Source organism: Garra rufa, chromosome 10 (genome assembly GCF_049309525.1).
Source record: "Garra rufa chromosome 10, GarRuf1.0, whole genome shotgun sequence".
Taxonomy (NCBI): Eukaryota; Metazoa; Chordata; class Actinopteri; order Cypriniformes; family Cyprinidae; genus Garra; species Garra rufa.
The window spans coordinates 23,086,928-23,103,017 of NC_133370.1; the positions used below are offsets into that span (position 1 = coordinate 23,086,928).

At 37.9% G+C, this 16,090-nt stretch overlaps 1 protein-coding gene across 1 annotated transcript; it reads right to left on the reverse strand.

Annotated features, from left to right (window-relative positions):
• Nucleotides 1-1,645: 1,645 nt before the first annotated feature.
• On the reverse strand, nucleotides 1,646-13,218 carry ankrd33bb (ankyrin repeat domain 33Bb). Its single transcript, XM_073849087.1, has 4 exons — nucleotides 12,235-13,218; nucleotides 4,938-5,067; nucleotides 3,607-3,747; nucleotides 1,646-3,477 (listed from the first exon to the last, which is right to left on the reverse strand). Exons 1-4 carry the CDS (start codon nucleotides 12,682-12,684, stop codon nucleotides 2,657-2,659), a joined length of 1,542 nt encoding a protein of 513 aa, XP_073705188.1. The 5' UTR covers nucleotides 12,685-13,218; the 3' UTR covers nucleotides 1,646-2,656.
• Between the last annotated feature and the right edge of the window lie 2,872 nt (nucleotides 13,219-16,090).

Genomic DNA, 16,090 nt, shown 5'->3' on the forward strand with positions numbered 1-16,090 from the left:
CATTATTTTTACTTTACTTATACTATTTATTTACCTATAGAGGGTTTTCACGTTGCATCGTCAGTTGGGCATAGTGGTGGCACTGAATGTACACAAAGCCACTGAGCCGAACAGAACTTGGACATTTTGCTGATTTTTGCTGCTGAAAATGGTCATGTTTCAGGCTGTACTAATCGTTCGGACCGGGAACAACATTTGGAGTACTATAGACTGCCAAAAGTTATAACAAATCATAGAGAAGAGTGCAAAATCTGAGGAACAAAAGGCATTTGTGGTTGGCCAAACTGAACCAGGAGGATTAGGCAAGAATTTGTTCTTATAATTTCCAGTCAGGTAGGTGAAATATTAGGCTAATATCTTAATTATTAATGTCCTTAAGTATATTTACCACCTATTAAGTTTAGTTTGTCAAACAATTGCGCCCTTTCCCGCTCACTAAGTCCTTCTCTATGTGATTAGCTTCCACTCCTGGTTTCCCTGTTTAGACAGCATAAATAAGCAGAACAATGTAGTCAGTAATAACCGTGCAATCCATGCTGATGTTTACATCTAAGTATCACCAATATGGCCGTGCATCCAGATAACTGACAAAACCGTGACGTTAGTGCACTATGGCAGCTAATGAATTGGAAGTCACTTTTACAGTCAGGAAGTAGGTTTTGTGTGAATATCTTTGGATGTCAACAAAAAGCAAAGTTTTGTAATGCAGACTCAATGATAAATTAAAGGGTTATTTCACCCCCTAAAAAAGTTTTATCATTAATTACCCACTCTCATATCGTTCCAAACCCATAAGACCTTTATTCATCTTTGGAGCACAAAGTAAGATATTTTTTGATGAAATCCAAGAATTTTTAACCCTAGATAGACATCAGCGCAACTACCACGTTCAAAGGGGCCAGTAAGGACATCATTAAAATAGCCCATGAGACATCAGTGGTAAACAAAAATAATGACTTTATTCAACAATTTCTTCTTTTCTGTGTCAGTCGATGCACGTTCATGAGAGTACCACGACACAAACGTGTGGCATGGTTGCCAGGTTTTCACAACAAAACCTGCCCAATTCCTTCTCAAAACTAGCCCAATTGTGTTTCGGAGGAGTCCTCCTGTAAAAAGTGTGTTTCTGGTGGGGGTCCCCTGGTCAAATTCACATTTCATGGGCTAAACATCACGTTCTTAGGGTCTCTTCAACCTGGGAAAACCGCGGACTTGGCAACACTGTAGTGTGGCGCTGCTGACACAGAGTCCGGATGCACTCCGTCTTTTTTGAAGCAGAGGAATGCACACGCATGCGTCGTGGTACTCGTGAACACGCTGAAGAGACGAAATTGTTCAATAAAATTCTTATTTTTGTTTTCTTTTTTTGCACAAAAAGTATTCTCATAGCTTCATAAAATGATATGTGAACCACTGATGTCACATGGGCTGTTTTAAGGATGTCCATACTACCTTTCTGGGCCTAGAACATGGTAATTACATTGCTGTCTATGTAGGGTCATTTCATCAAAAATATCTCAATTTGTTTTCTAAAGATTAACAAAGCTCTTACAGGTTTGGAACTACATGAGGGTGAGTAATTATTGACAGAATTTTTGGGTTGAACTATCCCTTTAGATAAATATAGGTAAGAGAAGAAACCATGTCCAAGCGAAGTATAGTATTTAATTGTTATGAAATTCCATTATTGTTATGTTTAATGTTTTAGCAGCTTTTCATATAACAGCCACTTTCAAAAATTAAGTCTTTGAGAGCAATATAAAAAATAAAAATTAGTATGCAGAAACTTTCAAGTATAACTTGGCTCGACGTAATAAACAAACAAAAAAACTATATATTAAATATGTTAGCTGTTTCTATAAATTAGAATCATTACGAATTAAAAATAATGTATCAGTAAGAACAAATATTATAAAAGTGCTAAAGTCGCAGTCTAAGGTACATTCACAGTTGTCATGTTTGGTTACATTAAAATGAACTCTGGTGTGATTACTCTGTTAGTGCGGTTCATTTGAGTATAGGTGTATTCACAACTGGCTTGTTTGGCTCGACTAAATCGAACTCAAGTTCGTTTCCCCCCTTGGCGCGGCTCTTTTCGGCAGGTGTGAATACAGCAATCGCACTCGGGTGCAGACCAAACAACCGTACCGAGATCCAGCTGCCATCCGATCCCTGGTGCGCACCAAACAAACTTTCAAATGAACTCTGGTGCAGTTCGAATGAAATATGAAAGCAACAAGGACCAAACACTTAGGTGTAGTCGACTTAAAGCGGCGCTGAGCAGGCCGATCAGTGAATGGGTACAATAATTTCATACACCCGCAGCGCTGCTTTAAGTCGAACGCACCTGTTTGGAGTGTTCAGTGAGTTCCGTCACGAAATATACATCATTCAACCCGACCAATCAGGTTGTAAACATATCACCTTTAGGTTCTGTACCTTTAGGTTTGCTGTCAGAAATGCCAGCGTGAACACTAAGTGGATTAGGACCAAATGTATAATTTTGCTTTTTGTTAAAATAAACCAAATGAACCGAACTACAAGTGTGAACACACCTATAGAGTTGTGTACGCTGAGTATTCCTGACCCTCACACTGACCACAAGCCTTCACAGTGGAAAACATCCTTAAAAACACTTAAGGCATCAAAAGCCACATTACTTTTTCCTCCCGATAGGCAGTCTCAACCTATCCATGCGTTCGGCTTTCTTCTTCTCCTCTTTCAGAGCTTTGTACTTCCATTTAGGGATCTGTAGGTGCGACGAGTCTTTTGAAGTCCTGCGCGGCGGACGCTCCGGGACATATGTGGGAGAAGGTGCTTTGCCCAGCATGACTTTAGGAACCACCATCCCGGGACGCACGCTGCTCCTGCGCATCATGTGAAGCGGCAGTAGGCTGCTTCTCCTCAGGGCCATGGTAGAGGCCATCGCGACACTGTGCAGTAACTGTGGCTGCAGACTGGCACGCCGATCCTGCTTCTTTGGCACCAGCAGAACCCTAGAGTTCTGAAAGAGCCGCTTGTAGTTGTTGAGGCGCTCGGGCCCCAGGTTCTTCAGCTCAGCTATGCGCTGTTTGCGAAGGATGTCCTGGACAGCAGGGCGACGTTTTCCCACACACGGAGGGCTGCCCGGGCACACGGTGTGGCAGGCGGTGGCTATGAATGGGCTGGTCAGCGCTGTGGTCATGCGCACCATGTAGTCTATGGCGCCTTCCTCCACAGGGTTGGTCTTCATGCTCAGGGTAAACAAGTTACAGACGCACTCGGAGAACTTCCTCCAGCAGGACTTGGGCTCCTTTGAACGAGCCACCAGTTCGCTTAGCATAGGCCACTCCATGTGGTAAGAGTCACAGAACTGTTCGGCACATGGTTGTTCCATCAGTCGGGTCATCAGATTGGCGGTCTCGTAGCGGCCTGTAAACAGGGCCCATTCACGTGGAGTCAGCTTACGACCAAAGTCCCTTGCTTCAATGTCTCCTCCTGTGAAAAAAAAATAGCAGGCAAAGGGTCTTGAGAAGGAAAATGAATGCCCACATGAAGGAACAAAATGGATTATTACGTATGTGTGAACTAAATTAGGAACCCATATTTCAGCTGCTGATACTGCACCTGTCATCATGAGTGACCGTACACATTCGGCTCGACCCTGCATGGCTGCTTTCATCATCGCAGTGAAGCCATGGCAGTTCCTGCGCTCAGTGTCAAGCCCGGGAAAGTAGTTCAGCAGGTGTTTTGTAATCGTGCTGTGGCCTATAATTCAAAAGGGCATAGAAGACATTTACATTTATACATTTGGCAGACGCTTATACAAAGCAACACCATGAGTTCAAGCATTCCTTATAAAGGGATAGTTCACTCAAAATTGAAAATTCTGCCATTAAAGGAGTAGTTCACTTCCAGAACAAAAAATTACAGATAATTTACTCACTCCCTTGTCATCCAAGATGTCTTTTTCTCTTTTCTCTTCGGTCGTAAAGGAATTACGTTTTTTGACGAAAACATTTCAGGATTTCTCTCCATATAATCAATATATATGGTGCCCAGAGTTTGAACTTCCAAAATGCAGTTTAAGTGCAGCTTTAAATGGCTCTAAACCAGTGGTTCTCAATTCTAGTCCTCGCGTACCCCCGCTCTGCACATTTTGTATGTTTCTCTCATCGCTTTAGACGTTTGTCCTGCCCTGCGAAGTGGACATCACAGGATATTCCCCCATGATTCCAGTTCAAAGCAAATGTTCCATTCAAAGTGCATTGAAGTGTGCAAGATGTGAATTTAAATTGTATTTATTTACAGAGGTATATTTTGTCACGCTTCTCTAGTAAGTTTTGTCTGTGTGTGAAGACGTTGGAGACAATGGCGCTGCACGAAATCCGTGAATGAATGTTCTGAAGTGAAGTAAACTTCAATGGATTTCCCCTGCTCAAGGATGTAGGGAGCAATGGACTCTGTGTAGGGATCATGTCAAATGTTTTTTAAATAACCGATCGTAATGCTAGATTAGACACTTCTTCCTTGGCTGGGATCGTTTAGAGCCCTTTGAAGCTGCATTTAAACTCCATTTTGATAATTCAAACTCGGGAGCACCATAGATATCCATTATCTGGAGAGAAATCCTAAAATGTTTTCCTCAAAAAACTAAAAAGACATGAACATCTTGGATGACAAGGGGGTGAATACATTATCTGTAAACATGCGACATCACAGGTTCAACTGTTTTTCCTTTTCAATGACCCTTTTGACTTGGACATATGGCCCAATACTGAAGAAAACTATTTTTTGCTGCTAATGTTTCATTGCGACTTTAAGCCTAGGTATGATAAAGGATAAAATATTGGTGGTAGTTTCATGAAACAGTCAAATGAAGGCCCATGAGGATCTACTGGGAAATGCTGATTGTAATTTTATTGCCTTTGATTGCTGAATTGCATCAGTTCCCTTACCTGCTTGTGCGGCAGTCATGAGAGCCGTATTTCCTTCATTATCTTGCCAGTTCACATCCACATATGGACACTGAGAAAGAGCAATGACCACATCCACATAGCCCTGGTAACACGCCACTATCAGACCTGTCTGTTAAGCAGTGGAGAGGAAAAATATGATTCATTTCAACAGTCATTTTCCTGAATGTCCATCATTACTACTGAAGAAATTGTTTAACGTGCAAACTGCAGAGACATTGAAGCAGTTGAACCCTACTATATAGCAGTTCATTTAAGGGCAGGGATTGTTGGAGGATGAGTTTTCACATTCATCTCTAGAGGGTAGGAGAGGCCTGGGTTGAGTGGTCTTATTTATGAGGTCGATGAGCTCATGATCTACAGAGTAAATGCAGAAGCATATTTAAACTGGTAAGTGTAGCCTAAAGTTAGATCAGTCAATATTACCGCAATATCACTACTGCGAAATTTCTATGGGTATTAAAGATGAAGTGAGACATTCTAAATAAAACTCCATCTCCATATCCATAAAATAAAAATACATCTCTAAATAGAATAAAAATGAACAAAGTGTCTATTTATACTAAGTGCAAATAACCTTTACGAATATAAACAATTCCTCCCGAGTAAATATACTACATATTTTATAGGCTAGCTTGCAAAAAGCATAGTGTGCAACAGTGCCTCCCCAAGTTTTTAAGCAGGGTTTGGTTCTGGAGGTGTTTTGGTAACACTTTAGTTTAGAGGCAAATTCTCACTATTAACTGGTTACTTATCAGCATGCCTATTACTAGCATTGGCTGTTTTAGTACTAATTAAGCAATTAAAGGACCAAGCACTAGGGAAGCAAGACCGCAAACATCAGAACAACTGAAGCAATGAGTTATTGTCAATTTAAGATGATTTTAGCCAAATGGGTGAAAAATCATAAATACAACCACTAATAATAATTAATTTAATAGATTATCACTTTTTACCAATATGTGGTGCTGTTATCAAATCGATGTGGTATTTTCTGTGTGAGTTTGGTGTCAATGTGTCAAAGCTATGCCAGGATAGATCCTCTATGGCATAAATGGCATCTTTGTTCTCGCATGACCCAAGAAATATTTTGACACCAGTTAATTACAATATAGGCTAATGCAATCAAAAGTTAACATTTTTGAAAATTTCATTACTAATGCTTAATGAATGGTTAATTACTTTTGACCAATAGGTGGTGCTGTTACCAAATTGATGTGGCGTGGTCAGTGTGAGGTGACAATGGCACATGCAAAGTTTGGTGTCAATATGTCAAAGATTTGCAGCGATACAGTCTCAGACACAGTTTGGCATCATTCCAGCAAAAACATTGATGCGTTAAATGATAACCATTTCGTATATCGACACAAAATCTATATATTATTGCCAGCATGGTCTGAAGATGATCTGAGTCAAATTTGGTGAACATCAGACAACTGTTCAGAGAGAATTCGAAAAAGTAGGTTTTCAACATAAAACAAAATGGTGGACAGGAAGGTTGGCTGACTTATAATATGCCAATTTAATGAAAAGTTACTGTCACAGCATGATGCCGAAGACACATATTGAGTTTCATAAAGATTCGCCAATGTGACGCCCAAAATGGCTGACATGGGAAAATTGGGTATGGTTCAACTCGACATGCTGCACCAAATCTAAAGAGACAGTTTTTAGTTTTTTTTTTTTTTTTTAATTTTTGGTCAAAACATTCAGAAGTTCTGAGCCAAAATAAGCATTTGTAATATCTCCTGACCACAAAGTGGCGTTGCACCGAAACTGTGAAGGTAGTCTTAAGTCATGGTCATTGTAACATACACCAAGTTTGGTCTTAATACAATTGCAGAGATATAGCCTCACATCCATATTTGCATGCTCATTGACTAATCAGCTTTTTTCTCATAACTTTTTGCTAGCATTGTCTAAAGATGATCTGAGACAATTTTGGTGAAAGTTAGACAAACCGTCTAGAATGAGTTTGAAAAAGGATTTTCAAAAAAATTAAAAATAGCGAAAAACCCTACGATTTTTTAATTTATCTCAAGAGCGGAAGAAGAAACAGAAATGGAACAAGAAGAAGAATAATAGGAATGCCAACGGATACCACAGGTGCCTTTGCACCTTTGTTTCTTGGCCCCTAAAATCAATCCCCCTTTGGAAGAAATAAATAGGATTTTTACTTTCAAAACACCACTGTCAACAATATTTGTAAAAAGCCAGGTAACATGACAATTCTAACATGTCACCTATTTGGAATACATTTGTAAAACATGTTTATTAACAGTTCAGAAGTAAATAATTTAATCAAATGCAATACATACCCTGACACCATTTTGGATGCAGCCATTGTTTCTAGCAGGTTTCTTGAACACTTAAGCCGCAAAAAGACTATTTAAATATGAATTCTGAATATATTAATTTAAGTAAAACTATCATCACATCACAGAAACTTTAAAGGCCCTCATGGCAGCCCGTCAAAATAAAAGTTTAGTTTAACTTGTAGAAATTGTCAGAATATTATTGTGGTGAAGAAGAATATACATGTTTTTATGCATTTAAACAATTAGACATGCTTAAACAGAATTTGGTGGTAATAATAAAACAGAATGTGAGAAAAAAATGTGACCCTGGACCACAAAACCAGTCTTAAGTCACACAGGTATATTTGTAGCAATAGCTGAAAATACACTATATGGGTCAAAATTATTGATTTTCCTTTTATGCCAAAAATCATTAGGATATTAAGTAAAGATCATGTTCCATGAAGATATTTTGTAAATTTCCTACTATAAATATATATAAACATAATTTTTTTTATAGGTATGCTAATATGCATTGCTAAGAACTTCATTCATTTGGACAACTTTACAGGTGAGTTCTCAATATTTGGATTTTTTTGCACTCTCAGATTCCAGATTTTCAGATTTCAAATTGTTGTATTTTGGCCAAATATTGTCCTATCCTAACAAAGCTTATTTATTCAGCTTTCAGATTATGTATAAATCTTAATTAAAAAAAAAAAAAAAAACATATGGCTGGTTTTGTGGCCGGGGTCCCAAATAAAACATTTCATAGGCCAATAAAAATTAAATTTTTCTTAAACTTTTAAAAAATTGATGCTAAATTGTAAGTTTCAAGATTTTAATTTGTTTAGACAAAAAAATATAATAAAATTATATACCTTTAAATTTAATAAAATTTAATGTAAGAATTTAAAAGGAAAAAATGGAATACAGAAAAATTCAAACAGAAATTTGGGAAAAAATACAATAGATTTCATAGGGCACTATAAATGTATTCAACTTTGCAATGTCTAACAATCAAGCATAACAAATCGTACAGCTGAACACTCACAGACAAATGCAATGCAAACACAGCGAGGCCTTCTTTGTGAGTGTAACACCATATGTAAACAATTCAGCAAATCTAAAAGGCACAGATGAGTGAGGGTTACGAGGAAATAAAAACAAATGTATGAGGTCAGAGGCATTACTTGAATAGTACAGAGCAGTTCCGTTTTCTTGTGCGTCTCCAGATTGTGAGTGATTATAGAGCACTACAGGCAGATGGTAAGCCCCATAAAGACTATTAGCTAAGATTTAGTATGGAGTTTCCTCCAGGCTCAGAGCGCTTGTCTGCTGGCATTTATGGTTCTTAACTCCAGAATATCAAGAAACTGAATATGATTACTGCTATAATGCAATCAATGTGCAGCTAAGGAAAAAAACGAAGTTTTTAAACACAATTTTGGATGCATTGTCTGCACCAAGACTCCCCTGCAAATATTAATGTTTTTATTTGATTTACTTTAAAGGTTATTACAGGCCAAAAGCCAGTACTATATGAGATGTAGCAATTTCTACCTAGTCGTGGATTTTAATGACGCTTCATAGGGATCTTGTCAGGTTACACAGTGCAGGGAAGCGAAATGTCACACTGTCATAAGATGATTGTAAAGGAAAGCCTCTCAAACCTCCTAAAGCTCCCCCTCATGGGATCAACAGGAGTTCAACAGTGAAGGTGAATACAAACCTCAAGGTGAAATCTAAAACTTTAAGCTATCGGATGTGCGTCCCCACAGACACCGGGTTTCCTCAACCAAAAAAGCATCAATTTTTCTGTTTTAATTATCAGCACTGCAAACAGGTTGATCGTTCCCGAGACTGATAAACAGGATCATTAAATATTAGCGCTTAATGGAGCTGTTTAACTGTGCTGCACATATAATTTCCCCTGTGCTAATGGTAGTAGAATAAGATTTGGATTAAACAAATGATCAGGGCTTGTGTTAGTTAGGAGACATTTACATGCAAATGGGTCGTAGTGTCTTAAAGGACGACTACATGTCTTTTACTGCCACAGAGCCTTCTGCTTTGGGGAGAACAAGAGTCTTTTCTGTCTCTGCATGAGTAACCTTGTGTTTCCATGCGTGTGTTGTTTCTGTTTGCATTCAGAACATTGAGTTTTTTAACTGCGCCGTCTGAGTTAAGAGTGAGTCACAGACGAAGCATACAGTCCTAGATAGAGCGTCATTCAACAGTGATGAATAGTCAAAAAAGATGTTTATTAACAAATTCAATGCCTGTACCAGGCGGCAAAGTGTGCCAAACTATCTTTTTCGATACACGGTCTCAGTGACTAGAGTGGCAAAAAGGAGAGTGGCAATAGGTGATGCTTCATTTATTTAAGCTCTATTTTCAGCAAGACAGACCCGTTTAGCAGTAGTCAGTGCAATTTGAGTTCAAAATGATTCATTGAGGAAGGAAGTCATCTCAATTCTCACATATAATTTAGCATGACAATGGGTGTCGGATTCAAATTTAGGCTTTCATGGCCTACAGCCAGACTCCTTTGAGTGGAATTACGCTTACATTATAAGTTCTGCACTTAATGGACAAATTAGGGTTTCTCTCCTCATATGACATGCCGAAAAAATCCCTGTCTCGGCAGAGCCTTGCAGTATTTTGACGTCTTCGAGAGCCTTTTAAAAGCTCAGGCATGATTACGATCTGCTTGGGCTGCATCTCGGACTGCAATCCACACTCCCATCTGTTGCAGGGCTTAGCTGGCTGGGTGTAGACCTGGGAGATGTTCGCTGGAGATCACAGTGTCACAACAACTGGATGTCAGGTCAAGACAAAGATTTGACTTAGGCCCTTGGACAGCAGTTTGTAAACTCCTGCACATTCCATGACCATTCCATTTACATATATGTGACCCTGGACCACAAAACCAGTCATGAGGGTTTTTTTAAACTGAGATTTCAAATAAGCTTTCCATGGATGTATGGTTTGTTTAGATATGACAATATTTGGCTGAGATACAACTATTTTAAAATCTGCGATTTTAGGGTGCAAAAAATCGAAATATTGAGAAAATCACTTTTAAAGTTGTCCGAATGAAGTTCTTAGCAATGCTTCTTTCTAATCAAACATTTTGATATATTTACGGTTGAAAGTTTACAAAATATCTTCATGGAACATGATATTTACTTAGTGTCCTAATGATTTTTAGGATAAAAGAAAAATCGATTATTTTGACCCTTACAATGTATTGTTGGCTATTGCCACAAATATACCCATGCTACTTATGACTGGTTTTGTGATCCAGGGTCACATATTGACTATATGGTGGGTGTTGTGTCGATGAAAACATCAATACAATCAAATATTTATAGACTCATCACAATTCCACCATGTGTCAAGAAGGTAAATGTTTTGCTTAGAGTTGCCATCCAAGCCAGATTTATTTTCTTATAGACTGCTTTTAATGTCATATTTATGTACAGATAAAAGTCTTAGCCTCACTTCAGCGCAATGTCGATATTTATGGAGGAAGGAGACAGCCTTAGCGCATGAGCTCATTCCCTGAGGAGCGCTGCATGGATCATGCATGCTTAAAGACTTTGATATGATAATAGCTTTGCATAAACATGACACTGTTATCACCCACATTGTCATAATTGTCAGCTCCTCAGAGCTAAGGCGAGTGAAAGGCCTTTTGCCAGTGAAGAATGCTATTCTTTAAATACAAGGTTCGATTGAATGGATTCTGAAAATTAATATGTTCATTGTTCCAGTATTCAGAAAACTCTAAGCAATAGTAATGATAGAGATTTGGACTGCATGAGTACATTCCTGCGGTTTAATTCTAATGACTGATAATGTTTTACCTGCCTGTGGTGCCGTTGTGATATTAGTTAAACTAGATATTTTTTTACCTTTCAAGACCACTTAAAGATACTCAAAGCTGTCTTAAAGCCAGATGTGAGCCTTAATATTCAGTAACAACTGGTGGTTGATCCTGTCTTCTATACTCTTGCAAGTAATACATACAGGAAGCCAAACAGTGCAATGTTGACCAACCCAATCTTATCGTACATATTTTTTTTTTTGAGATGGCTAACTGAATGAGCTCGTATAAGTTTGTATGGTTTTTGCAAAATTTTGCTTATTTTACGAGTTCCCCAATTTGTAAGAATTACCTACCCCCAAACCTACCCGTCAGTGGGGTCTAGACAAATCTCACAAAATTGCATGAGTGGGGTTGTACAATTTCATTGGAATTAGCCACCTCATTAACTGCAAACAAATTGGTCATGAGATAGTGTTGGCGCGACCGACTCAGCAGCACAGGGAGGAAGTGTTTGCAAAAGCCACCATAGGGACAGCATGGCACTGATAATTAAAAATACTTTAATAATGCACACAAATACGGTTAAAACGTTATAGCTAAGCACTATAATGGCATAACATTCACACAGTAATCTGGAGTGAAATGATTTGTGCAGATATAAACACAATTCACACGAAAATTTTGACTCGAAAAACATCCCACGGGTAATCTAGAGCAATTGACGCAATACGCATATTCGCTTTGCGTTTGGTGTCAACACAATATTACATTAGCTCATCCATGAACATGATTTCTGCCCAAGTCCATTCGGATTGCATCGGCTGTGGGGATGAAGACGATTACTCCCATGATTCCACATGCACTCAATCCCTGCGTCATCAAACTACGCCTTTGTTTCTTTCTTTGTTTTAAACATATCCGTCCTCTAGCGGTGAATTTACATACTGTGACTTTAAGTAAGCCATTTGTAGCTGTAGAGTTCCTAAGCATCCCGATTAACGGCACATATTCAACCAATGGTGAGAGTTTGGGGATGAGACTTTTTTCTTTGACTGACTAAAGGCAGGGTTTGGGAAATCTGTTTGAAACAATCATTTCAGTTTGGTGGCATAGTAAAAACACATTTCACAGCTGTAGCGAAACTTACTCTGTTGTTTTTGTCCACCTCTCGCACTTCCTCTTCCGTCACTCCTTGTCTTATCATGATTTTGACGATGACAGAGTTGTTAGTGCAGCATGCTTTGAACAAGCTGATGGGCTCGGGGGTCTCTGGATTCTGAGATTTTTCAAAGTTAAGCGCGTCATCAAGTGGGTAGAAGGAATCTTCTGATGCAATGCTCTTGGTATCTGGTAGTTCTGAAAAGTCCAACTCTTCGAATTCTTGGTAGACATCATCGTCATCATCATCATCATCAGAGGGATGGTGGTCTTCGTCATCTGCATAATAAGAGTCCTCTGTCGGCTCCACAAAAGTAGAGCTCTGTATTGAGGACTCCTCATTGTTCCAGCTTCTTGCTTGGTTTTGGCCAGTGCCGTGTTGGTGATCTTTGACCAGAAGTACACCTCCTGCAACACCATTCTCAGTTATTAGCACCATTTAACTATCCAACAGGTGGAACACAAAAGCAAAAATTGTGTCGGATCCAGAATGAAACGGTCACATAGTGAATGGTAATCCTAAACACCAGTTCTTGATGCGAGAAATTGTACAAAACGAAGAACCACTGGAACCAGAAGTCAATGATCTTTTAGATGCACCTTTTCCATATCATATCCTTTGCTCTTCAAAAACCAGTTGTATTCAAGTCCAGCTTTGGTTTCGGATTATTATCATATACATACCCAAGTTTTGCTTTTTAACCTAATCTAGCCCATTTTTTTCTTCACTTGACTTGCTCTGTGATCCAATCTGTCTCTTGTTGGAGAATTCAGCAATAGTTCAAAGTAAGGATGAAGGACTTCCATCGGAAAATGCTCTGACTGGTATGGGCACTGTTTCGAGAGAAGCCTCCTAATCCCTTTAGTCTCTTTCTGTCTCTCTTTCTCTCTCTCTCTACTCCTCCCTCCCCTTTCACAGTTACATGTACTGAACAGTAATCTTACTGTCCGAGGAATCAATGCAATATATTTCCCAACTCATCTAAGAATAAGCGCACCAGCACTCAACACAGCTTATGCCTGTTTATCCACTGAGGACTTCTATGTCCGAGTTGTACTGTTGTGTACCATTATTACTCTTATCGCTTCTATTTTTAGCTGACTTTGATACTCACATGAACATCCAGAGTGACTTTCCACACTTTGGTAGTCTGTATTTGACTGTGATCTACTGCTGGCTCCACAAGCCATTGGATTAGTGGAAGGTTAATTGGATGCAGCAGAAATAACATGCTGCTGTGGATAAGCTGTTCTCTCATTTGCGTTCCTAAAAAACGATAACAAACATACCTACGCATACTGTCAATTTCAGTGTTTTTGGCTAACTACAATCCATGGATTACGTGGCTTTGGGATAATGTATAAAGGCATGTTTTGTCTTGATATTTCTGGTCACAGAACATCAGAAACAGCACATCCTAGAGGCCGCTTTGAGTAAATTATACAAGAAAAATTATCCACTGGCTTATCCTGCCCATGGCCACTTTAATATCTTCACAAAAGGCCAAAAGATCACATTTTCCAGAGAATATGAGAAATTAGGTAAAGGTAATTGGGAAACTAATACAGCCAATTATATTTCAGGATATGTGCTATCTTAGAAGAAAATGTCTACAACAAACGTGACTTCTCTAAACTGTCAGGTCAAGAAGTGAGTTAAATATGGTAAAAAATTGCATTTCAAATAAAAATATGAACATAAAACATTCATATCTGTTATTTTAGTATTATTTTTATACGTGACCCTGGACCACAAAACCAGTCGTAAGTAGCGCGGACATATTTCTAGCAATAGCCAACAATACATTGTATGGGTCAAAATGATCCATTTTCTTTTATGCCAAATCTTCATGTTGCATGAAGATATTTTGTACATGTCCTACTGGGAATATATCAAAACTTAATTTTGAATTAGTAAAATGCATTGCTAAGAACTTAATTTGGACAACTTTAAAGGTGATTTTCTCCATATTTAAATTTTTTTGCACCCTCAGATTCCAGATTTTCAAATAGTTGTATCTTAGCCAATTACTGTACTATCCTAACAGCCCAAACATCAATGAAAATCTTTGGTAATCAATAAAAAAAGACCCTTATGACCGTTTTGTGGTCCAGGGTCACATATGATTATAGATTTTGCATGAGTTTTCATTTTAATTTTAGGCTGATTTGTCATTTTTGTGCTTTTGTAAATGTTTTTTCAATTTATTTCAGTTTTAGTAGTAATTTTAGTACTTAAATATTTAAGTTTTGTAATTATCACTTCTTCCACGTTCTTCATCTAATACAGTATTTATATTTTATTTGAATGAATGCAAACCATTTTAATGGTGTATTTACTTATAAGACCTGTGCAACTTAACATTGCAGCATGCTAAAGGCAGGTCATTGTGTAGCTCAGACATGACACATCTATTACATAACTGTACACTGTAAGAGATTATGTGACTAACCCCCAGTGAACATTAAGGTCATGAACTTTGATCATCCTGAATGTATACTGGTCACTCACATGCTTGTTTACAAAAAAAGTTTTCCTTTATTTTACAGTGTAAAAGAAGGTAGGAGTACAAAATGAACTGTACATCTTGCCAACAACATATATGACAAGAAATTCAGTCATCCAAATGTCAAATTAGTGTGATATAATAATGAGAAAATAAGAAGAATAACAACAACCTGCAGTAAAAGGTAAAATTGTTTGCACTACAAACCAGTGTGCTTATAATTAAGGAAATACATTCAAATAACATGGTAAGACAGACTAATTTGCAATATCAAGCAGCAAAACCAGCTGTTTTGTACAGCTAAAAATAGCTGGATTTGAATGAGACTGGAAGCCAGGCGCATAAAAATGACAAATGGTCACGCACACTCAATACAGGAAAAAATAAGGTGAATAGACCTTGGAGGTCTGACCTCTACAATATTGCTGCAAGTGAAAAAGTCATCTCGTCCTAATAAGGAGAGAAATACGCACTGATCAAGCACAGTTTACAAGCAAAAAGTCCAAAACAGTTCTAAACTAATGACAGTGGGCAACTTTTTCAACTGGGATACGCACTATTATGGATTATTTTGGCTAGACGCTATGGTTTAAAGTAAAAATGTCTTTTAAGTAGGGCTTTCACTAATTTTGGCAATCAAGTAATCTGTCAATTATTCTGACGATTAATTGAGTAATCAGATAATTATACCTTTTTTATAGTAATAAACATAGATTTAAGTGAACAATAGCCTTTAAAATGACTTAAAATATATATATAATAGTAATTAATTAATGATAATTAGTTCAAATAAAGTATCAAACGCAAGTAATCATATGGTTTTACTGAATAAAACTGTTAAACAATATAGCCAATGTAAATTAAGCATTATATGCCTGCAGAGGGCGCCAATGGCCTGGCGATTGTTTGTTAACTTTACTGCGCGATTTTAGTGTCGCCAGACGTACCATAATTATCGTATTTGTACCAGAATTTTGTCCTCTGTACGACGTACGATCAATAATACCATAATGTACAATAATTTCTGAATTTTGTGACACCATGGTCTTGTAATCATAGGGCTTCTCGAACCAGTCATCGTGGAGAAGTTAACATTCCTGCTGCACTTAGGTTAGTTGTTTCAAAACTGAGGTTGATAGTTTAGCAATAAAGTATAGAAAAAGAGTTCTGAAAAGAATAAATAGCTGTATTCTGAACGTTTGACTCCTGTACGATAATTTTGAGCTTCTGTTACCATACTTGGATATTTCCAATCTGGCAACACTGTGATATAATCCTTTTTTAATATCGACTAAACGTTTAATTCAAATGTTCACTTAATCTTTAATATTTGGCATT